The sequence below is a fragment of the Bos grunniens genome, chromosome 19 (genome assembly GCF_055505025.1).
Source record: "Bos grunniens cultivar Pamir isolate PY7600 chromosome 19, Bosgru_T2T1.0, whole genome shotgun sequence".
Lineage (NCBI taxonomy): Eukaryota > Metazoa > Chordata > Mammalia > Artiodactyla > Bovidae > Bos > Bos grunniens.
The window spans coordinates 44488495-44513279 of NC_141183.1; the positions used below are offsets into that span (position 1 = coordinate 44488495).

Below are 24785 nucleotides of genomic sequence, written 5' to 3' on the forward strand. Positions count from 1 at the left end.
TGGAAAAGACCCTGATGCTGGGCAAGATTGAAGGCAGGACAGAGGATGAGATGGTTGGTTGGCATCACCGACTCAATGGACAAGAGTTTGAGTAGGCTCCAGGAGTCGGTGATGGACAAGGAAGCCTGGCGTGCTGCAGTCCAGGGGTCGCAGAGAGTTGGACGAGACTGAACTGAGTGTCCTATAGTTGTGCTATTTCTTCATTACTCTTGTTAAATTTGCTTGTGGTTGGTGCTTCCAACATATTTAAGAAACATTTGCGATAGTTTTTTAAGTCTTTAATTAGAAAACTCAACAAAAATATATATATTTTACATAATGCATACATTCTTAATATCTGCAGGTAAGATAAATAACAGAAGGCAAAAGCAGATATACTGTATTGCTTCTCTTTGGCAAGTCACCAGTATTATCCTCTGCAGAAACATAGGATATGTGTATAAAATAAACAAAACAAATCCCCACCACAGTCTTAATTGTCCCTTAGTACAAACAAAATATTTAGCAATAATACAGTAGATGGATTTTTCAAATTGACTAAAATTTATAGTACTTTATTTATACCACAGGGGTTAAAGTAGCAAGCTGCTTTCCAAAATTAAGGCCCGCAGCAACAGTTAGCGGGGGAAAAAAAAAAAAGACACACCTTTTTCCTGGTTATATCCTATTTTTAATTTAATAATGTCACATTCAAACTCCAACTCTCAGATGCCACTCCTAACAAAAACAAAATCCTTCCCTCGACAGAAGCTGTTTTGCAGGTCGGCTGTCTGACCACCCCCCCAACCAAATACACATTTTGTATGGTGCAATTCAGCTTTCTTAAGTTAGTACTTACCAGCTAACTCAGTGTTACAGAATAATAAAAAGTTACTTCCACTTTACAGCAAAGATATATACTGCGGCTCTACTGAAGCAACATATACATGCTGAAACTAAGAATGAGAAAAGCAAAAGGGTCCATTCAACACACAGCAGCTTATATATAAATATATACATGTATGTATATGTTTTCACAGTTAAATTTTAGGAAAAAAATTTACATTTGATATGTTCAGAAATATTTCTAAGGTCTATAAATAATATTTTAAAAGCTCAATTGATCAAAATGCAATACAAGAATGTATCAAATTAAATAAATCTCCTAAACCTTGAAGTCAGTAAAGCTTGAGGTTTGTGTAAAGTGTGTTCAGTCCCTAATACTAGGGAAGGCAGCGTCCTCTAAACACGGTAGGAGAGAAACTCTAAAACTTTGGAAGGAACCGGCAGCTCCTGTACTTCTTGGGTGGGCATCACTCTCCGGATTGACATGCGACATAAATGTTGAAGGCTAGGGACTTGCCTTGGAGTTGCCCAAAAATACACACTTCCGTCATGTGTCCTAAACAGAAACAGACAAAAAAATCACAGGCTCAGTCACACAAATCCACGTATTTCATCATCCCACAGTTCAAACAATTACCACCAAGGCTGTGAGCTGGAGCCACAAATTGCACATTAAAATCTGATTAAGGAGACCTGCAATAGTATTATAAAGAGCCCTTACGGAATTTACTGAGTAACATACAGGCTGCTTTGACTAAAGCCAACTTAAATTGCCTCTTAAGAGAAAAATCACTTACCCAGCAGCTAAAACACTGCCATCAGTAGAAAAGGCACAGCAAAGACCATTGCTCAAAGGTGCAACCTGCACAGGATAATCCTCATCAATTCTCCAGAACCTCACCATTCTAGAAAGGAAATAAATTGTCCAATAATTATCTAGTTGGAAATTTAAGGTAAAAGCAACTTTTAAAATTTAGAAAGAAATGCGACTCTGTGCTAAGTCAGAACCTACCTAAACAAAAAGTAAAACAATGATTATTGGCAAATAACTCTCCCCATGTTTCTTAACAGTCTAGAAAGATCATAATGAGTCACTTTCTACATCGATGTTCCCAAATTGCTTAGTGCCATATCCAGGCACACTGATTAAAGTATGGGAAAATGGAATGGCTGCATCTAGTTCCTGATTCTTACCAAAAGTAGCACATTTCAGACACGTGACATTTCATTTCATCCTTACAGTCTCAATTTCAGCAGGTACTAATGACTGTTTTTACCATTTATTTCACTTTGACAATGTCCTTGTTTCAACCTTGATATTACTTAAAAAAATAAAAAAGAAACCTGTCAGCTGAGCTAAAAAGCTGATTAAAAATGCACCTAGTTTGCCTGAACTCGTTAATAAAGAACACAGGAAAAGGCACTCATTATCTTCAGTTTACACAAATACTACTCAGGCCAATATTTAAGATACACCAACATCTCCCAAAGTGTTGTCTAGATAGAAAGTCATTAAAACTCCAACTGTAGAAAGATTTTTTCATCCTTAAGAATGTTTTTTATTAAGTAGAAGAATGAAAGGAAATCTTTAAAAGACAATAATAAATATGTCAAGCTGTAATTCACACACTTACTTATCATCAGCAAGGCTTGCAACGTGCAGTCCATCATGACTAAATGATACAGATCGTACCCATCGGTCATTTGCTCCTCCAGCAAATATTGGAGTGGGTGGGGGAAACAGGTGCCTGAAGTAAAAGACATGTTTTAGGGCAAGTGAGAGTCACCTCAAGAAACAAAACTACCTTGTACATCAGTCTTTGAATAGTTTAGAGTGGCCTTCATGAACACAATTGAGAAGACGGAGCAGATCCACTTTAAATGAAGTACTTAAACCTAATTACTAACCTCCTTTTTAGAGTGGTTTAAGACTCTTAAGACTAAGTTTATGGTTCCCCAACACAAAACTCTAAATATAATTACCACTTCTACAGAGTCATGTCCTGTTAAGTAACAAGATCTGTATCAAGACAGTCAAGTTTATTGGTAGAATTTAGATGCATTATTAAAGGGCATACTGCTAAGTTGCTTCAGTCATGTCCGACTCTGTGCAACCCCATAGACGGCAGCCCACCAGGCTCCGTCGTCGATGGGATTCTCCAGGCAAGAACACTGGAGTGGATTGCCATTTCCTTCTCCAATGCATGAAAGTGAAAAGTGAAAGTGAAGCCACTCAGTGGTGTCCGACTCTCAGCGACCCCATGGACTGCAGCCTCCCAGGCTCCTCCGTCCATAGGATTTTCCAGGCAAGAGTACTGGAGTAGGGTGCCATTGCCTTCTCCGATTAAAGGGCATAAATGATACCCAAATTTCAAATTACAATAGACTGTAAGTTTAGATGTCACATGTTAATGATTCAGATCATCTCTGGAACTTCTTAAACTACACTGATAGTAGAGAAGAATTACAGACTGAAACAATACATGCTGTACCCACCCAAATTCCATCAGAATGGCTCCAGTGTGTGGATCCCAGATATACACTCGAGTGTCATAAGATGCCGTAGCCAGCAATGCTCCATCAGGAGAAAAGTCACAAGCTACAACATCATGGTGATGCCCTTCTAGTTTTCGTATCATGGTGTATTTATCCATATTCCAAAGGAAAACCTGCAAGAAAAGGCACATGTTATAGCTTCATTCGGACATGCAGAGGACAAAATCGCACATCTTAAACTAAAACAGCTAAATTTAATTAAGATTATATTAAATTAAACATTATAAATTATGAATAATTAAAAGAATATGCTCAGTGTCATAGTCAGATTAAAATCAGTTTTTAAGTTAATTAAAGTAGACATGCAAATTCTATTTCAAATGTTTCTGTTAAATGTTAATTTAAAAATAAGCCTAAACACAAAAAAGGCAATGCAACTTAACCACAAAATTATACTGAAATCCATTTATTCCAAAAACTAATTAACTAAAATATATAAAAATAAATAGGGTTAAGTACTACAAACCCCTTTTTTATTTCCAGAAACTACCAAATTTTTAAAAAATATACAGACAGAAAATATAAGGTTAACAAATTGTTACTCCATTGGCATCTCCCTTTGAGATAATCACTTGTTTACAATAGGCTTGGGTCACCAACGTGAGCCTAGGAAGAGAAACAGATACTGCAAGCAAAGAGAATTTTTCACAGCCAAATGAAATTTCTTTGGCAAACAACAAGGATGTTAAACCACATTACAAAATGAAAATGCTAATTTACAAAAATAATACAATTAACATTTCTGTGAATCAAGATTTGCCAATCTTATTTTTCCCAAACCGACCACAATCATTAGTCATTTTAAGTGTAAAACATTTAAGTTACTTTAGTACTAGTTCACACATAGTTTTAGATTCTAAAGATCAGTGTAGTTAGACTGTGCAGAATAGCTCTAAACAGGACTCTAATGTTTACTTCAGTCTGTTATATTAAACATCAGCTTAGAGGTTTGTAACAATCCTAATAAGATAAACTCTCCTCCTCTTGGAGTAAAGCAATCCTTTTTGCTACTTTTTTTCTGCACAGACACAATATATTATTTCCAAAGAAAATAAATACAAACTTTCAGTTGGATCAAAGACTTAAGGTATCTCTAGTATCACAATGAATTCCAAAAAATAGCACAGAGAAACCATTTGAAAGCCAATTACATTACACTAAATTGGTTTCACATGTTAAGACTCCCAATTCCACCAGACTGGAAGATCAATTACATCGGAGGAGTCAGTTGGGTTCACTGCGGGGGGAATTATTTTTAATTATTTTTAAAAAGAAAAAAAGAAAGAAAGAAAAGCAGAAAGTGGACATCGACCAGCACCTGTGTACGTACAGTACACCTTGCAGCCGAATGCAAGGTTACTTCATCCTACGGTAAAGGTCGCCCCCAGCCCGGTAGCCAGAGATGCCACTCTTTCTGCCCAGCTAACACCATTGTGCGCCTGTGTGCGAGTGGTGCCAGCATAACCTCAATCACACCAATATTGCTGCCACCACCTGTGACAGGGAAAGCAAGAAGCATATGGAAAACACACAGCCTAAAATAGCAATGTCAACATCTAGCTTTGCTCTTCTTATGATTTTTAAAGAACTGAGTATTTTCCCCCTAAACTGTCAACATTTGCAACTATCATTTTAACACACTTTTTGGCTAAATAAAATCCATTTTATTTAGACTCCCACCCCCATTAATTCAAAGTGTATTGTGATCATCACATTTATTTGGACTTCAACCATTTTCATAAATACCTGAAGCTAGTAAGATCACTTTAACTATACTAACACAGAGCTAGTAGATAACTGAGTAAAGGAGGGTCCATCAGTAAGGATAACTCTCTTAAGAGTCACTTTGTACTTAATCTGTCTACAGGTATGCTATGCAAGACAGACCATATAAAATTTAGATGAAATTCACTCTAGGACATACATGACTGTTATTCTTATTCTTATTAGATTTTTAAGTTACTTTTTTTCAGTTAAATGTCCAGGACCAGCTGGGACTCAAAACTTTTTAAACAGCAAACTGGACCAAAAAAAAAAATAGAACAACAGAGAAGAAAATAATTAGCAAGGGAATGTTTCAACATTTGGACTAGATCTCTTCTACAGCATATATACTTTCCTAGATCTTATAAAAAATAAAATTGCCATACCCCATATTTTACATATATCATCTCTAACTAAAGCAACCCAAAATTTCTCACTTTATAATAATCAATAACTATATTTATTTAATTTCCCTCATGCAAATTCTCCCCCATCATGAAATAACACATTTAAGATATTTAAGACACCGAGCACAGACTTAATAGGTTACCAGATTTAAAATGATTTTGCATACATCATTACAATCCAATTCACAATAAATATACAGGAACTTTGACACATACTGCTTTACTGGCTCCCACTGAACACAGCATAGAAGAGTCAGGAGAGAATGCACAGCTATACACCCAGTTCTGATGGCCCCGCAATACTTTCATCATGTTTCCTGAACAAAAAGAAAATATCTGTGTTAACCCTGGAAATGACTAGCATTTCAAAAATAGCAGACTCACAAACTTCTAAGGGGCAGTGATCTAAAACACTACAGATCTACAACAGGGGTTGGCAATATATACCCGTTGCTTATTTTTGCACCTAAGTTTTACTGAAACACAAGCATGCCCACTGTTGCGGCAGCAGAGGAGAGTAACTACTGCAGAGATAGTATGGTCTACAAGCCTAGATAGTCACCATCTGGCCCTTTAAGAAAAGGTCAGCTGACTCTTAGTTTTTGTTTTTTTTTTAAACTTTTGGGATCCCTTAACAGCTAAGCAATTAGAGAATTGATAAATGTAGAAGAGGTGCCACATAGTTTGGTAACAGTGTATTGTTCTATCAGGTAATGGTTACGACCCATAAGCCGAAACAAGTCTCCAAATCTGAGGGTCTTGTTTCCTACTACGCTCAATTTAAGCTACACTTGTCTAAACAAGCCTGTCAACTTCCAGCTTGAGGCTGGTGGAGCACCAATGGATCTTAATATAAGGTTTTAGTTAAAACTTAAATTCTTTCACTGGAGGTTAAGAAGGGGGAAGAAATGCTCATCTCAGGTCCTCTCAAACAAGGTAAATTCCCCAAAACTGTAAAAGCACCACAATTACCAATGTTTCCAAAAAAGCTAAAACTTGACACTGACATTCCTTTTACTATATTGGAGGGTAAATCCCTTATTTTTATAATTTCTTACTTAACCTATCCAAATTATGCTTAGTATTTACATATTATAAATTCTGGCGTGTAAATCATGTTTGAATTTATATTTTATTAATTACTAAGGAGTATCTTTCATTACATCAAGATCTTCTTAAATTTCCACTAAGCAAATAGGAAGTTGATAACCTTCCCCAATATAAAGGAAATAAACCAACACAAACCAGTTCGAATAAAACCTTAAAACTGATATAGATTTTGTCCTCAAATAGTTGATACAGATCCGTGTAGTTAGTTTCCGTGTGTATCAGATTGTTTAGAGTAACTGCTGGCTCCTATTCCAGGTCATATTTACAGTTTTGTTTGATCTGCACAGGGAAAGGGGGCAAAGGACTAAGCAGAGAAAAGGAAACTATGATCATGTCACTTTTAACGTCAAGTGTTTGTAATACATCTCAGTAATAATACCCAGAAACTAATTCTTTTCCACAGCCTAGAAGACAGACATACCATCATCTTTCAGGTCCCACACTCTCAGAGTTTTGTCTCTTGAAGCTGACACCAGGATCAAGCTCCCATCTGGAGCAAAAGTTAAATCTCTGACCACTTCAGTATGATCTACCAAGTTAAGGAGGAGTTTTCCTAAATGCAATGGAAGGTCAGAAAGAGGCAATGTTAATAATTTTTACCAGCTTTCATATTTTTAAAAATCAGGTTTCTCATCGTTAAAAAAGTATAGAAATATATGGGTACCTCCTTTGTAAAATGACTCATTTTTTAGTGTGCTTTTACTATCATCTTTAGATTCACTATTTATAATGTCTTAAAATGAATTATTTCAAAGATACCAAAGCCTAAATTTATTAGAAAAATTAAAAGGGAATTTCCAAAATGTGAACAAACTCTTGGACCAAGTCAACTTAATATCAAGAAAATCTGCATCATTTAAAATCTTTGTGGGACTTCCCTGGTGGCCCAGTGGCTAAGATTCCACACTCCAAATGCAGAGGGCCTGGGTCTGATCCCTGGTCAGGGAACAAGATGTGGCAGGCCACAACTAAGACCCCATGCAGCCAAATAATTTTTTTTTTTAAAAAGATCCTTGTATAGTAATAGCCTAAATTTTCAAACATAATCTCAATGAAAAAAAGTATTTATTCATCTACTGTATGAGTTTTGTTTTTCTATGAAAAGTGATGTGCTTACCTTGTAAACTTTTTCCCAGAATTCAATCAAATTTACTGATTCATTATCCCCACTCAATGTTAATATTACTTGCTATATTCTAATGTACATACTGTTTTAAAGCTCATTTTTAAAAATCTTTTAAATTTTGGAGTACAGACTAACAGTCTGAAACTATACATTGTAGGTAGTGAAGAGCACATTTACTTTTTTGGGGGGGCAGGGGGGGCGTGCAGGGGGGCGCAGCAGGCATGTCTCATGTTTTGTGAGATCTTAGTTCCCAGACCAGGGATCAAACCCATGCCCCCTGCAGGGAAGCACCCACCAAGCCCTAACTACTGGACTGCCAGTGAATTCCCAGGACATATTTACTTTTAACTGCCCAAAGAATTTAACTTCTCAACCTACCTGGTTAAACTTTAGATAAAATGTCACTAAAGCCTTCCAGAGGCTAGATAATGATTGCTGAAAACCAGATCTACCTTGAATGCCTCTAAGCTATTATATATTGAAAAAGTATATAAGAAAACATCTTGCAATTTGAGTCATAAAGTACATTACTAGTTTACAAGTGATAACTAAATGTTCCTTAGGCATGCCCTTCCTACTATAATATTCTCTGAAGAGTGATCAAGCAATATGAACTCTATTTTCCTAAATTAAAACTAAAAGCTGCAGATGCTGTTTAGGCCAATAAAGATATATGTATAAAGACAGATTCAGAGGATCAATTCTTGCTTCTCCTTAAGTTAAAATCCTCAAATCGTATTCTTCTAGTGTCTACAAGTTATGCTTACATCATAAAATAATCGAGTTTGCTTTCAAGACTATGACTTCATACCTGTATATACATCCCATATTTTGATACGTCCATTGTTTAACCCTGTGGCAAGGAGTAGCTGATCTTGTCCAAATCTGAATCGATGCCATTCTATATTTACACAGCGACTCTGTTTCTCTGGAACTGAAGATCCAAAAGCAAGACTCCAGACTATATCGCCACAGTCTATAATATGTTCACGAGGCTTATTTTTCTGACCACCATCACTGTTTTGTCTTGATAATCTTAAACTACTTGAATTGGTGATATTCTTGGTGCCATGCAAGAGACTGGTAAAAAAAAAAAAAAGCCAGATTGTCATCTAGTTATTTATTCTGGACTCCTGTGGATACTAAATAATAAGTGTTTGCTAAAATAACTTCCATATTATTATAGTAATACTGAGTAACAATGGAATCCTTATAGATGGGAAAGGGAAAAGTCTGCTATTAGCTATGTGGGCATGACCAAATAAATTCAGACTAAAATCCTCAGTGCCTAAGAAAAAGTTCAATAATAAAAAGCAATTTGTAATTTTGTCATTTCAAATGTGTTTCAATATATCCTTACTGATGTAGAACCCTATATTAATTAGGACTCTTTTCATTAACCCAAAAGTATAAACAAGCAGAAAACAAAAAACTCTGAGAACACATTGTGAAGCTGACACCAGAAGACTGTCTAATGCCGTAATGATCAGCAGTGATAAAGGCGTGAAGGAATGAAACCGTGATGGTAAACCAGACACAAGAAGAAGGGAAAGATGTTAAATTCAGCGCACACATTTTAGAAACTATACTACGTTCGTGTGCTCTCTGCTCAGTCAAGTCTGACTCTTTGCAACCCCGTGGACTATAGCCCGCTAGGGTCCTCTGTCCATGGAATTCTCCAGGCACGAATACTGAGGTGGGTTGCCATTCCCTTCTCCAGGGGAGCTTTCTGACCCAGGGATTGAACTCAGGTCTCCTGTACTGCACGCAGATTCTATACCACCTGAGCCATCAGGGATTTCCCTGGTGGCTCACACACATTTTAGAAACTATACTATCAAGGCACAATTAATTTGCCTTTTACTATATGGGAAAGAAAAACACCAAACTATCTGAGAAAATATTCTGTAATATACAATTAAGGCTAGACAATTCTTTCCACAGATTTTCTAACAAATATATTCAGCTTATGATCAAAACACATTTAAAACAGTCTTCAAAAGAAATAACATAAAACAACAAAATAATTGTATTAGTCCACACGGAAAAAAATTCTACAGACAGATACAAAATACAAAAAAGAAGAGTCTTACAAGTTCTTAAGGCACTGGGACCACGGAACAAGCTTCACTGTGCGATGTCCTTGCGACCAGGCAAAGTAGGAACCATCTGGGGCAAAAGCAACAGTCCAATTTTCACGACCACATTTCTTGTCAAAAGGAGCTGCTGGAGCTAAAAGTTCACCTATAGTACGTGATCTCACTAAAAGAAAACAGAAAAAAACACAAGACATTGTATATAACAACAATGAATTTGAGACTGCATCTGTATTACTGTGGCATTCACTCAATTCCACTGACTTTTCCCCCTTTTTTATGCACCAAGTTCTGCATTCTACCCTTTTAAGAGAGAGAGGCTGCGTGAAGACCCCTTGATGATGATAAACATCTTTATAAGTTCTGGCGAAGTGATTTTCCTAAAATTTCCCAAATCAAGAACTTTTAAAGAAAGTTTCAATTAAGGAAAAAAAAAACAAAACCTGGTCAAATAAAAATAATGTAATGATCTCTCAGGGCTGCCAATTTCTGAAGTCCTGACTTTCCCAGCCTTATGCTTTTATTTCCCTTGGATCTGGCTGTGCTAGATCTTGGTTGTAGCGTGTGAGATCTCCCGTATTTGTTGAGACACGCGGAATCTAGTTCCCAGATTGAACCTGGGCCCCCTGCATTGGGAGCACAGTTTTAGCCACTGGACCACCAGGGAAGCCCCTGCCTTTATGTTTCAAATTACTAACCTTTAAAACGCAAGAAACCAAAGTTGCTCTATAGGAAAAGTATCTTCTGCAAACAGCTGCTTTCAAAAACCATAATCCACTATAAAGTATAGTATTATATCACTACTCAAAGGAAGCACTATTAAATGAATGGTCTAGTCAGACCAGAAGATGCTTATCTTTTTCGGGTCACAAAAATAAAAAAATCCTCCGAACTTTAAAATGCATTATGGGGATTTCACTGGTGATAGAGTGGCCAGGACTCTGCACTTCCACTGCAGGGGGCAGTTTCCCCTGGTTGGGGAACTAAGCGCTCACATGACAAGTGGCACAGCCAAACAAGCGAAAAATAAAATAAAATGCATTATATTTGTGATTCTCAAATAGTGGTCCTCAGCATCTTCCTAACGGGCCACCAAACTCATCCTCAAATGGAAGTAATTCTTTTGGTTTTTAAGGACAAAAAAGTGGAACAATTTCATGTATTTTTATTTTTGTGCACATGCAAATGTGGCTGCCATTTCCTCGATTCCGGGAAAGGATCTTCTTAAGTCTGTCACCAATGCTGTCTTGGGTTTGTCTTGATTTAAATTTTGCTACTCTCCCTTTTCAGTTATAAGTTACCTTCAGTTTAGTTTCCCGTTATCTATTTTGTGGTTTGCTTTGTGGTCAACCCTGTAATCTATTTTTTATGTTTTGGGCTTAAACTTTCCAACAACGTAGTCTACGTATTGCGATTGAAATGAGAGCCACTGACACTCTTACTGCAAGAGCAGATACACTTACGCAAACCCCCAAAGTGTACTCATTTCAGTGACACATCCAGTCTCAACGTATGCTTTGCCAACAGCGAGCGCAGCATCTGGCATGCGACAGGGGCTCAGCAAATGTTTATTAAACAAATATGAAAGCACATGTATAAATTCCCATTCTTAAGTGATATAACTATTTCCTTGCCCAATTCTTTGCCACATTAAACAAATGAGATACGGTTTAAAAAGTAAAACAAAACTGAAATCTGTTTTCCTGTGATACTCATAAATATAAACATGCACCTATTCTGGCATAGCTGAGATTATCAGAATATTTCCTTTTATTTATTTATTTATTTTTTTTTAGAATATTTCCTTTTAATGACTCAAAATCTTCCTTCTTGCCACTCTGCCCACTCAGTCTTGTGTCTGATCAAAGAGAATAAGAGATCCTGCGCTCACATGACATTCATATATTGAAGACAGCCATGACATCAGTAACGAAATCTTTTCACCATGATAAAATCTGGTGAGTTTTCAACCATCCCTTAGATTGCATTGTTTCAAGTCCATTCTCTACCTTCACTTTCATACTGTTCCGGATAAATTCCAGTTAATAATGGCCCTTAAAACAGTGGAACCTTTTCAATTAAACACATTATTGTAGGTGTGATTTAATCAAAGCAGATCTCCGCCCTGCCCCACTGCCCCCACCAATACCCCTGCCCCACTTGTATCAAAACAGCAACAATTTCATTGGCAGGAACATGACTTTAATATACAATTCACAAACCAGTGACACTTGATGCCTGCAGAATGATTTTTTAAGCATACAAATGACAGTGTTCCCTGGCAGCTTAGGGGTTAAGATTCTGGGCTTTCACTGCCATGGCCAGGGTTCAATCCCTAGTCAGGGACTAAGAATCCAAAAGCTGTGCAGCAGTCAGACAACACCACACACACAAATGATTTTAGAAAAGGCTTGCTGCTTCATATTCCCCTCCATGCCTTGAAGCCCACACTCTTATATCATCATTTATGTGCCTGGCCCCTCAATCAGCAACCTCCGCCTATTTTTTTTAAGGGCGGGGAGGGGGGCTTCTCTTTAACCACATCTTTTAGAATCCACAAATTTTAGGAGAAAAAAAATATCAAAGTTCACAAATAAGGGACGCAAGTTCTAAAATTCAACCGAAAAACATGCAAGCATTTTCTTAAAACGAGAAAGCTTCTGATTAAACTAGATGAATGTACTTATAGGGCCACCCTCAACATATTTTGCCAAATAAATACACTATACCATTACAAGTATTTAGTTAATAATTACTGTGTTTCTTTGCTTACTAACAAAATATATAAAATGATCATTGCATTTAACCAAATAATTTAAATATTTACTGGTACAATATTATACACTAGCACAAACTCTATAATGAAGAAAAAAAATCACTTGAACTTTTGTGTATGACCTGCAACTGCTGCATGTTAGTATCCTAAGACAGTATGATTTAACAACCTGGTATAAGGGAAAGGCTGCCTGCCAGGGAACCTGGCCATAAGACACGACACCACACACATCATCTGAGTCACTGCTCAACCAAGCAAACCAGATTCAGCTCCTTCGCATTCTTCCCTGCAATTTCATAACCATAAAGGGAGGGTCTGTGGCACAGCCTTGTGAAAGAGGGCTGTAGCTCTAGGCAGTGACTGCCTGTCATATAGACTTCTTTCATCAATCAGGGAATCTTGCCTCCTCTTTCAGTACTTATTTGAGAAACCAGCAACAGAGGTCCTTAATGATAGATACAAAGCTACAGAGGTTTTAACTTTGTATCCAAATGATATATTTTAAAAAGAAACAAAGAAACAAAAAACCAGACTTAAAAAAAAAGTTTACAAAAGGCAAAAGTTCTTTTAGATATTTGGCATCTACTTAGTAACTTTACACTATAACCAAGAAATAACACTGAGACTTAAACATGCAAAAAATAATAATAATTTAAAAGGCTACTTAGTGGGTGGTTCCACCTCACGCTGGTAGGCTAAGAAGCTCTGTCCAATCCACAGAAGAGAGGATTGGAAAGTTTTCAAAATGATTCAAGATGAAGTAAAATACAGATATAAGAAAGGCAAATCACTCATCCTCAGTGTCACTGTGAGTAGAAAAAAGAAAAAAAAAACCACCACTGGACTGAGAATAAGAAATTTTGAGTTCTATATTCCACAGTTCAACAACTGGACATGAATTCTGTCTTCTCAGTATGTTTAAAATAGTTATTAAAACCAGGGGTAAAGTCCCCTCCTAACCTGCCAGTCAACCTTATCCGTAAAAGAACAAAAGACCAGAATTCTAAGATAGCTGTCTCTAGGTATAAAACTTCACCCACATACAGGATAGAGGGCCTTTTGGCTACTTTAGCTTCTCCATTTCTCTAGAAAACATCCTCCAAATATTCAATAAAGGCACCAATTTAGTTGAACAACAAGGAAATGCAAACGCTCTCTGCTCAGTAGCTACCTCCAATTTTCATTTAACTGCATATATTTAAATAACGTATATAATACGATAAGTTCAATGTTTACTAAACAGTCAAACCTCAACTCCCCTTAAAGCGATTCCACCTTAAGGTATTTTACCTTAAGAGAGGATTTAGATAATGTAAGGTGCTTTCAAGTGAGTCATTGGGGTAGGTCCTAAAGCAGGACCTTCAACATCTACTGGCCTGTCTTCAGCTTGGCCACTAAGCCAGTTTCCAGAAAACCTTTTCAAGAGTTCGCTCTTCTGTAAGTCAGCTTTTCTCCGGTCACTCCACCCAACCATCCTGCTCCTCCCTGCGCTCCTCAGTATATGAAAGATAACTGAGTCTCCTCCCCTGAGCTTGCTGCCTTTCTGAACACCATACCATTTTTAAAAACGTTTTTTCCAGGCTGATAGCTGCATTGCTCTTTATAGTTCGTATACACTAATACCCATCCTTTAATAATAGCTCCTAACAGACAAGTATACTTTTCTTCATTGGAAACTTTTTAAGAGCCCTGGATCTTTGCCCAGCCCTCCCCTGCCCACTCGACGCCCCAGGCCCTTAACCAAGAGAAATCCAGGAGAACGGCCCTGCTCAGACCGCCAGAGAAAAAAACTAGGGTGTGGGGAACAATTCCGCCCCGGCCACACGATCCCTGCAGCTCTCGCCACTCGGCTCTCTGGTCCTTTTTGCCTCCTCTGCGCGCCGCCTCCCTCCTGGCCAAGCGCACAGTAGGCGCCGTTTCAATTCTGATCCCATTTACCCTAGGCGACACCCACCCGCAGGGTAGCTTCCTTCCTCTTCGCTCCAGGGCTCGAGCCCGACTCACTGTCCTCCCTCAGACTCACCCTCCTCCGGGGAGTCCCTGCCTCTCCGTCGCCCCCGCGCGCTCGCCAGCACCCCTCACCCATCGTCCCATTCCTCACCGATCTCTTTCTCGTTGACCCTCGGGGGAAAGCTGGCCATCTATGGGATACCGTCTGATTCCGGGGGCGCGATGTGGACGCAACGACAGAGAGGCTAAAGGCGAGCGCCGAGGGGCGTGACGCGGGCTGGGTCCCTCCCGGTCCCGGGGACAGAGGGGAGGGGCGGGACGGTCGCAGAGGCTCCTGCCGACTGCCCCGGGAAAGCTCTGGGAGGCCTCTGACCGAACTACGGAGTTAAACACAGACAATAGATGCTGGTCCCTTCCTCCCGCCTACGAAGGAAGACACTTCCCTCCACACTGCCGACAGCAAACAAGACACTGGAGACAAAATGGCGGGCGGCGCGGGGGATATCTGGAAGCCGGGGGCGGTGTTCGTGACGTCATAGCGCTATTCCCCGCCTCTCGACGTTCGGGACGTGACGGCCTCGGCTCCGCGCCCCGCCCTCCCTCCGGGTGAGCGCGGGCGTTGTCCTGGGGACCCGACCGGTAGCCGGAAGAGCGCGGGGGCGGAGGAGGGGGAGGGGCCGCTGCACCAGCCAAGGCCCCCAAAGCTAGGCTGGAACCTACGCACTGTGCGTTTAACTCGGTCTGGATTTCCTGGCCCGGGCCCCAGCTTGATATTTATAAGTTGAAGCACCTTTGAAAAGGCAAACCGAGAATTGTATAATACATATTAGTCCACAGCTTAAAGATTGCATGAAATTTAAACTGACTGTACTGTAAGGAACAAAAAAGACATTTCAGATTTCAATTCGGTTTGGCCACCTCCCCGGCCTTTGTACGCTGGGGAACTGGAGGTTTCACGGGTAAAAACAATGAGAAGACAAGGAACATCGCAATGCACCACTCGTCCGGCCGCCAGCATTCTGACGTGAGCCAGGCGATTTTTGGAAGGGCCTAGGTGACCCGACTTGAGGAACAGGGAGACTCGGGCTGGATGGCGTGGCGTCCCGCCCCAGCGGGAGACCTCCCGGGCGGCCTTTGTCCTGGCTGCCTGCTCCCTGCGGCCGGGCCTTCCTCGGGGCTTCAGCGAGGCTGGCAGTCAGCAGTGTCGTGGCCACTGGCCAAGGCAGGCCCCACCAAATCTACCCAGAGGAAGCTCCTCCTTCACCCAAGGCCTAGGCCTCTGGGAGGCAGCTAACCATTCCGACAGCAGGGATGATGCAAGTGTCAGTGAGCCAAGTTGGTTCCGGTCGGAAGACATATTTGCACTTTAATGGGCTCTTCTGGCGGAGAAGGCAATGGCACCCCACTCCAGTACTCTTGCCTGGAAAATCCCATGGACTGAGGAGCCTGGTGGGCTGCAGTCCATGGGGTCGCTAAGAGTCGGACACGACTGAGCAACTTCTCTTTCACTTTTCACTTTCATGCATTGGAGAAGGAAATGGCAACCCACTCCAGTGTTCTTGCCTGGAGAATCCCAGGGACGGGGGAGCCCGGTGGGATGCCGTCTCTGGGGTCGCACAGAGTCGGACACGACTGAAGCGACTTAGCAGCAGGGCTCTCCTGTGGACTCTGAACCTAGAGAGTCTTCTTTCCCAAAATTGTTTTATCTTTTGTATTCCCTATCCTAGTGAACACGTCCAACCAGTCACCTAAGCCAGAAGCTGGAGTGTTTTTAGACTCCGGCCATTCCCCGTGTGGCATTAGTCACTCCACAAGCCCTGCCAGTATTTTCTCTTAAACTGTTCTGGAGTCTGTCTTCTCTGTTTTTAAACAGCTGCCAGTGGCTTGATTCAAGAGCTGTTTGTATCATCTCTCTTAACGACTCTTTATAACCCCACACCCTAAGAAATCGCCATCAATATCCTGATGCATTTCCTCCTAGTCTTTTAAAGATTTACTAGCTGTGTGTCCTTGGGCAAATTAGTTAATCTTTCTATGCCTCAATCTTCTCATCTATAAAATGGAAATATTACCAACTTCACAGTTTAGAGAATTGAATTCATTAAATTATGAATTGAATAATTGAATTAACAAAAAACATTTAGAACAGGGTCTGGCAACAAAGTGTCAGATACTAAGTAACATAAGAATGTGTGTAATCAAAATCATAAAGAAAAGCTCTGGAAAGCATTGACTTCCAAAACAAAGCTGATCCAACACTAAAAAGAATGAATCTCATTCTTGAGTTACTTCGAAAACATTGCTGCTGAGTGGTTATCTACTAAGGCTGATTTAGTCATAATTTTTTATGTGGATATCATTTCTTTTGAAATTTTTGAACCAACATTTACTGTCTTGAAATATAATCTTTTAAAAGTTTACGTCCTCTCTTATTCCATTTTCTTACATCTCAGCAAAATGTTATATTGAACAGTCTGGCATTTTCATGTATTTCTCTCTCTCAAGGGTGTGTTTTTCTACACCATTTTCTTGTACCTCAGGGAAATACATAAGCATAAGAGAGGAGAAGCAAAATTATTACATTCTTTTGTTCAAGGAGAGTAACCATTTTCTATATAAAGAATTAGAATTTTGGACTAGACTACAATATAAAATTTGCATCTTGCCTTTTTTCCTTATGATAAAATAATATTTTCCTATGTAGATTAAAAAACTTTTCTCCACATCATTCTCCACTTTATTTGGAGGTGAGTTTTTTTCCTTTCCTCTTTCAGAATATGTAATAACTTGGTAGTGCAGAACAGTGGACTGCTTCTATTTCCCTTGATATCATGAATGTGTCCAATTCAAAATTGTGGCCTGCTTTGGGACAATCCATACTCACCAAAAGCTATCATTTCAGGTGGGTTGCTGTTAAGCTATGTATCTACACAAGTCTCTGAAGTTACAAACATCTAAATTAGCTTTAAATTAGGAAGATTTCTTGCAGGATCTTATTTTTCAATGTATAACTTGATGGGACTAGAACGTAAGTGTCCCCTTCCTGTAGCTAAAGGGAAACAATATTAACTTAAAATAACAAACATGACTTAAAAACAAAAAACAACACTAATAATTGTACAACAGAAGTTTGATGCCTATCACTACCAGAAAAACAAAACAACAAACCAACATCCAAAACACCAAATATTTTATTGTTTCCCCAGTATTTTTTATTGTTCCCTAGCATGGTTAAATCTCAAAGATGAAAAAAATTGCCACAGTCTTTTGACTCTTTTGACCAAAACCAAACAAACAAAAAAGTTAAGAAGAGCCTCATTGTTTATGCAATAGGAGATCTTCTTGTGTGCCTGTTTGTTTTGCTTTTGGGACCTTTGTAATATTGTTGCTACAACTCCCTCAGGCTAAGTTATTCAGTGCTTGGGTGTGAGAGCAGGAGTTTCAAATCTTGAGATTGTGAAGTCTGGGATCCTGGATTTAAAGAGTATGGAATTTACTCAAATTGTAGCTGGAGAAGCAGAATTTATACACATAAACATGGGCACTAATAAACAGTAAAAGATACCTCGATAATTGTAGAACATACAGGAAAAAATAGAGCCCAGAGGAAAAGTCTGGAGGCAACCCTTTTTGGCTGTGGTAGTCTTGCTGAAGATGAAATGTCTAGAAATGCTACACTTTACCCTGCTGTCTTAATTTTTCACTATTCTTCCTGATTTTACTTTTTTGGGGGGGGCGGTGGGGTGTATGACAGTGTGATACGAGCAGAATGTTAGTATCAGGTATTCAAAGATGTATGATTTGATCTTAATTTACATCTATATTCAGAATGCCTCAAAGTGTGGAAAATGGTATAGCCAGTCTAGATGTTTCTCCATCTATTTCTGAGCGAGAATTCTCCCAGCAGTTTATGGGAAATTATCATATTATTAATATATCCAAAAAGATAAGCAGAGGTCCCAGTGTTCTGTAGGATTCTCAGAGCTTGTAACAGGAGGGCAAGGGGCAGGGCACAACTTTTGAGAGAATGTCATAGCCCAAGGACACAGCATAAACCAATTAGAATCAAATGGGTCCAAGATGGCAGAGGGGTGGATTTCTAGCCCTTGATCTTCTCTCAGCAAGCTACGACACACCCAGAGGCGCCATGACAGTTCCAAGGCACCATCAAAAGACCAAAAAGTGGCCCAACTCCTAGAAGTCTCCAGCCCTTCCCCAAAATAGTTGGAATAATCCTCCCACTCTTTAGCCCATGAAATTACCCAGCCCATAAAAGCTAACCAAGCCACATTTCAAGGCCACACCCACCTTCTGGGATGGCTCACACTCTGTGGAGTGTGCTTCTCTCTGAATCTGAATAAATCCTTTTCTTACCTATCACTTTGTCTCTCACTGGATTCTTTCTGTGATGAGACATCAAGAACCTGAACTTCATGAGGTCCTGAAACCAGGTACTGTGGGTTTTGGCTGGATTCAAGTCCCAATCTGAGAGGGAAACAGTTTCAAGTTGACCCACCTCCATCCCCCTCCTCTCCATATCCCCAGACTCAAGGCACTCACACACTGTCCGTTCACTCAGTCCTGGACCTTTAGGAGAAATCAGTATAAAATGGAATATTCCATGCTGTGATGCAGATTTTCCTCATATCATTCATTTTTATCTTCCTGATAGAACTTTGCATTTTCATTTTTCTAAATGTCCCTGCCTGTGACCGTTTACTAGAGATTATAAGGAGGAAGAAAATTGTCTTTCACTGAATTGGAGAAGGAAATGGCAACCCACTCCAGTGTTCTTGCCTGGAGAATCCCAGGGATGGGGAAGCCTGGTGGGCTGCTGTCTATGGGGTCGCACAGAGTCGGACACGACTGACGTGACTTAGCAGCAGCAGACTGCATGAAAGGCAAGGGTTTCTCTTGTCCTCCCCTCTCTGTTTGGGAAATGCTTCTGTACTCTTGTCTCCAGTTGCCTGATTTGGGGACAACTTTTTTTTTAGGTTGTGCCACACAACATATGGGATCTTAGTTCCCCCACCAGGGGTCAAACCCATGCCCCTACATTAGAAGTCTTAACCATGGATTAAGACTGGGGAAGTCCCTGAGACAGTGTTTTTAAGTCAACTGTTTCTTTCTCCCTTCTTGTGGAGGGTGCCAGCGTTGGCTGGAATTTGAATCTTTCTCCTCAGAGAGTCCTGTGGACAGAAGGTAAGCTGTCTATACTTGAGCTGCTGGCTGAGTCAGTCTTGCTCTGATGGAATGGATTTGAAAGCGAGATTTTACGATTGATAACATTACTTGCTAACATATGGATCATCGTTTCTTTTAGGCTGAAGAATTTCTGACTGATTTTCAACCCTTCTCCATAATTTCTTTTTTTCTTTTTTTTAAAAAAATTTGTTAGCTGTGTTGAGTCTTCACTGCTCTCGGCCTCTTCTCTATTGCAGAGAGCAGGGGCTACTCTCCAGTGGCGCATGGCTTTATCACTGTGGTGAATTCTCTTGTTGCAGAGCACAGGCTCTAGAGCACAGGTTCAATAGCTGTAGCACACAGGCTTAGCTGTTCTGAGGCCTGTGGGATCTTCCTGACCCAGGGATGGAACCCGTGTTTACTGCATTGGCAGGTGGATTATTTACCACTGAACCACAAGGAAGCCCTCATTTCTTATTAAGTTCATTTTTATCTTCCATACTGTTTTACTTTCTGAGTTTGTTTTTTTCCTTCCTTTGAAATGAATTCTCTTGGTAGAATGATAATGCTTCACTTTATCTACTTGGTTTTAGATTCCTTGAGGGCTATGACCTTTCTTTATATTGGTGTCATTTTTAGGATTTTGCACGTAATTAATATTCAGTAGATGTTTGCTGAATGGAATTGAATCTTTCATCTAACTTCCCACTAGGGTATTTGAGGTAAATTTAGAAAGCAAGTGTTATTATTACTGTCTTTACAAAAATCAAAAGAAATCAAATTCAAAAGTTTGGCTAGTAGGAAAGTTCAAAGACTGAGGCAATTGTGATTGAAGCCAATTAAAAAAAAAGATTGTGTGATTTTGTTTGTTAGTTATACCTGCAAAAATAACTATATTGAAGAAATCATCTCCAATGTATAATTAGGAGTCTTTGAGATTACCATTTAATTTCTCTGAAGCATAAAATCATTTTCAGACTCATAGCTGCAAGAGACCTTAAAGATCATACAATGTAACCTTATTTTATAGGTGATGAAACAAATATTCTATTGTACAAATGAGTTTCTCACATTCATACAACTAGTTAGGAATAAGAATGAAGATGGGGGACAACTCTACTCATGAGGAGTCAGGCACTTTTCATATTGCACACTAGTTCTTTCAGCATGGTATAATCATTTGTATACATTCCATCTTCCTTCAGAGTGCCACTCGTTAACAGAAGATAGAAGCTATGTCTTTTTAAAAATGTTTATCTTCTTTCCGTTCAAATTTGAGTCTATATTAAAATATTATTATGGGGTGTTAAATATCTCAATTAGAAAGGAAAGGAAGTGAATTCTCAGCTGATCTATTTCCTTTGTATAGACTCACTTGAATTTCATAGAATTTTATTGCTAATTTGGCTCAGACAGCAAAGAATCCACCGGCAGTGCAGGAGACTGGGGTTTGATCCCTGGCTTGGGAAGATCCCCTGGAGAAGGGAATGGCAACCCACTGCAGTATTCTTGCCTGGGAAATCCCATGGACAGAGGAGCGTGGTGGGCTAGAGTCCATGGGGCTGCAAAGAGTTGGGCATGACTGAGCAACTAACACACTTTCAAAGGGACTTTAAGGTCACCTAAGATCACATTATCAGTAAGTGGTGAAGTTGAGGACCAGAACAAATGTCATCTCCCTCAAAATCCATTGCAAAGAATTTCTTTCCATTGCAAAGAATTTTATTCTTTCCATTATGAAGAATTCTTCTTCTTCTTCTTTTTTTTTTTTTTTTGCATTTTTGGATCACGTGCGTTAGTTCAATTTGTGAGTGTTAATAAAACGGAGGTCCATATTTCATTTGAATTAGATATCACATGCCTGAAGGGGGATTTGGAGAGAAAATAAAGTAAGAAGACAGAGCAATTGGTTGTTTTTGCTTTTTTAAAAAATAATTTTATTTTTTGACATTTAAAAAAAATTATTTTATATTGGAGTATATGCTGAGTCACTCAGTCATGTTGGACCCTTTGTGACCCCATGGACTGTAGCCTGACAGGCTCCTCTGTCCGTGGAATTCTCCAGGCAAGAGTACTGGAGTGGGCTGCCATTTCTTTCTCCAATATTGTAGTATAGTTGGTTTACAATATTGTGTTAGTTTCAGGTGAACAGCAAAGTGATTCGGTTATATATATAAGAGCAATTGATTCCTAACCAAAGATAGAAAACATCCTAATCATCTGCTTCAGATAGTAGGATATTAGAGCAGGAGGGATCCTTAGAGACCACATGAGCAAGCCCTGTTAGTTCCAGATGAAGAGGCTGAGGCTCAGCTTCACCAAAGTCGAACAGTAGGTTACTACTGGAGGCAGGACTAGAATCTAGGTCCCTGGATTCCCCATGCAGGAGGCCTGTGTTTCCCAAAGCTCAATCGTTTGAAAACTACCTTTCCAATTTGTCCAAATCCACTTATCATTTGTGTTGGTATTTACTTAATATTTGTATTTGAATGAAGTTATTTTTAAAATTAAAGAATATGTAATATGTCTTAAAACTTCCATTTACTCTTAAGAAAAAAATGCGGCTCATAAATGGAAAATCAGTGTTCTTTGCTATATCAGAAGACAAATATAAACATTAAAACTTTGGCTATATTCTAAATTCTGTCTAATTTCTCCTCTTGCTGAAGGTATGCTCCTGAGGTTTACTCTCTTTTTAAAGAGAGAAACAGCAAGTGTTAGAGACCCCAAATGAGAATTACTTCTTGAAGTAATTAAAGGCAATTGAAAGGAAATCGCTTTCTCGCTACATATTTTTTGTCACTTATGTGGCAGCTAAAAAATGTTTTGTATGCCACCAGCAACTCATACTCCACATTCCGGGCAACACCGCCCTGACCTATGTAATAGCGTGTATTGAAAATGCATTTTGACCCTGTGTTTTCATTCTTGGATTAGACTGTATTTTATAAACGTTGACTGGCTCTTATCTAACCTGTGTCTTAAGGGCATACATAGTTTTTTTCGCCATCCACAAGAGGAATGAACTGAGTTCCAGAGAGGTTTGGAGAATTATCCCTGCACAGCGATAAGCTTGAGGGAGCCCGGGGCAAATAAGCTAGGCTTAAATTCCTGATTTAAGGAATTTAATTTTGATGATTCCGCTGAATCATGGAAAAAGCAAGAGAGTTCCAGAAAAACATCTATTTCTGCTTTATTGACTATGCCAAAGCCTTTGACTGTGTGGATCACAAGAAACTGTGGAAAATTCTGAAAGAGATGGGAATACCAGACCACCTGACCTGCCTCTTGAGAAACCTATATGCAGGTCAGGAAGCAACAGTTAGAACTGGACATGGAACTAACAGACTGGTTCCAAATAGGAAAAGGAGTATGTCAAGGCTGTATATTGTTACCCTGCTTATTTAACTTCTATGCAGAGTACATCATGAGAAACGCTGGGCTGGATGAAGCACAAGCTGGAATCAAGATTGCTGGGAGAAATATCAATAACCTCAGATATGCAGATGACACCACCAAGTGAAGAGGAACTAAAAAGCCTCTTGAAGAAAGTGAAAGAGGAGAGTGAAAAAGTTGGCTTAAAGCTCAACATTCAGAAGACAAAGATCATGGCATCTGGTCCCATCACTTCATGAGAAATAGATGGGCAAACAGTGGAAACAGTGTCAGACTTTATTTTGGGGGGCTCCAAAATCACTGCAGATGGTGATTGCAGCCATGAAATTAAAAGATGCTTACTCCTTGGAAGGAAAGATATGACCGACCTAGACAGCATATTAAAAGCAGAGATATTACTTTGCCAACAAAGGTCCATCTAGTCCAGGCTATGGTTTTTCCAGTGGTCATGTATGGATGTGAGAGTTGCACTGTGAAGAAAGCTGAATGCCCAAGAATTGATGCTTTTGAACTGTGATGTTGGAGAAGACTCTTGAGAGTCCCTTGGACTGCAAGGAGATCCAACCAGTCCATCCTAAAGGAGATCAGTTCTGGGTGTTCATTGGAAGGACTGATACTGAGGCTGAAACTCCAGTACTTTGGCCACCTCATGCGAAGTGTTGACTCATTGGAAAAGACCCTGATGCTGGGAGGGATTGTGGGCAGGAGGAGAAGGGGACGACAGAGGATGAGATGGCTGGATGGCATCACTGACTCAATGGATGTGAGTCTGAGTGAACTCCGGGAGTTGGTGATGGACAGTGAGGCCTGGTGTGCTGTGATTCATGGGGTCGCAAAGAGTCAGACACGACTGAGCGACTGAACTGAACTAAATTCCTGATAAGGATTTGGCCTGTTTCCTCCCCTTGATGTGATCTGGGAACCTAGGAGTTGTGCAATCCTTATGGTTTGCTCCAGCTGTCAAGCAAAGGGTTGAGGAGGGTGGGGCAGAGGCTAGCCTTTAAACTGAGTCTAGCCCTTGCCAAGTTAGCTGATTTAATCCTCACAGTGCTCATATGCCATTTCACAATTTCAAAGAGACTAAGTAATTTTGCAAATTCACATACTGGTTAGAGGCAGAGCCAGCACATGAACTCCCCTTCTGACTTCTTAAGCTCGTGTGCTTCACTGACACCATGAAATTATACATTCAGAGACCTGGGTTCTAGGCTTATTGTGCCACTGGTTTGAAATGTAATACTATTCCAAAGATCAAAGGATCCTGAGCCATTATCAACCCTGTTTGCTTTGTCCAGTCATGGGCTTCCTTAGTTTTCTCACTACCTCCTCCAGGAACACAAGTGGATTCATGTAGTAGGCCCCTAACTCCATCTCTTTTCCCTGCATAAGTACCATTTAGCCCTTATCTTTATTTTGCATCGCATGTGCTTAGTCACTCAGTTGTCTGACTCTTTGCAACCCCATGGGCTGCAGCCCGCCAAGCTCTTCTGTCCATGGGATTCTCCAGGCAGGAATACTAGAGTGGGTTGCCATGCCCTCCTCCAGGGGATCTTTCTGACCCAGGGATCGAACGCAGGTCTCCCACATTGCAGGTG

General features: G+C 39.8%; 1 protein-coding gene across 5 annotated transcripts; it reads right to left on the reverse strand.

Annotated features, from left to right (window-relative positions):
* Positions 1 to 263: 263 nt before the first annotated feature.
* Positions 264 to 15083, reverse strand: WSB1 (WD repeat and SOCS box containing 1). Of its 5 annotated transcripts, none has more exons than XR_015148213.1 (10): positions 14762 to 15083; positions 9882 to 10050; positions 8600 to 8868; positions 7084 to 7215; positions 5769 to 5869; positions 4712 to 4875; positions 3322 to 3494; positions 2460 to 2573; positions 1623 to 1730; positions 264 to 1381 (listed from the first exon to the last, which is right to left on the reverse strand). XR_015148213.1 is itself a non-coding variant. In XM_086360177.1 (9 exons), the coding sequence occupies exons 1-9, from the start codon at positions 14799 to 14801 to the stop codon at positions 1222 to 1224; spliced, it is 1266 nt and encodes a 421-aa protein (XP_086216303.1). In that variant the 5' UTR covers positions 14802 to 15083; the 3' UTR covers positions 264 to 1221. The 5 variants fall into 5 exon arrangements, 2 of the variants coding, with proteins under 2 accessions (XP_086216303.1, XP_086216305.1); XR_015148212.1 differs by having other exon boundaries at positions 4700 to 4875; XR_015148211.1 differs by having other exon boundaries at positions 3322 to 4875.
* Between the last annotated feature and the right edge of the window lie 9702 nt (positions 15084 to 24785).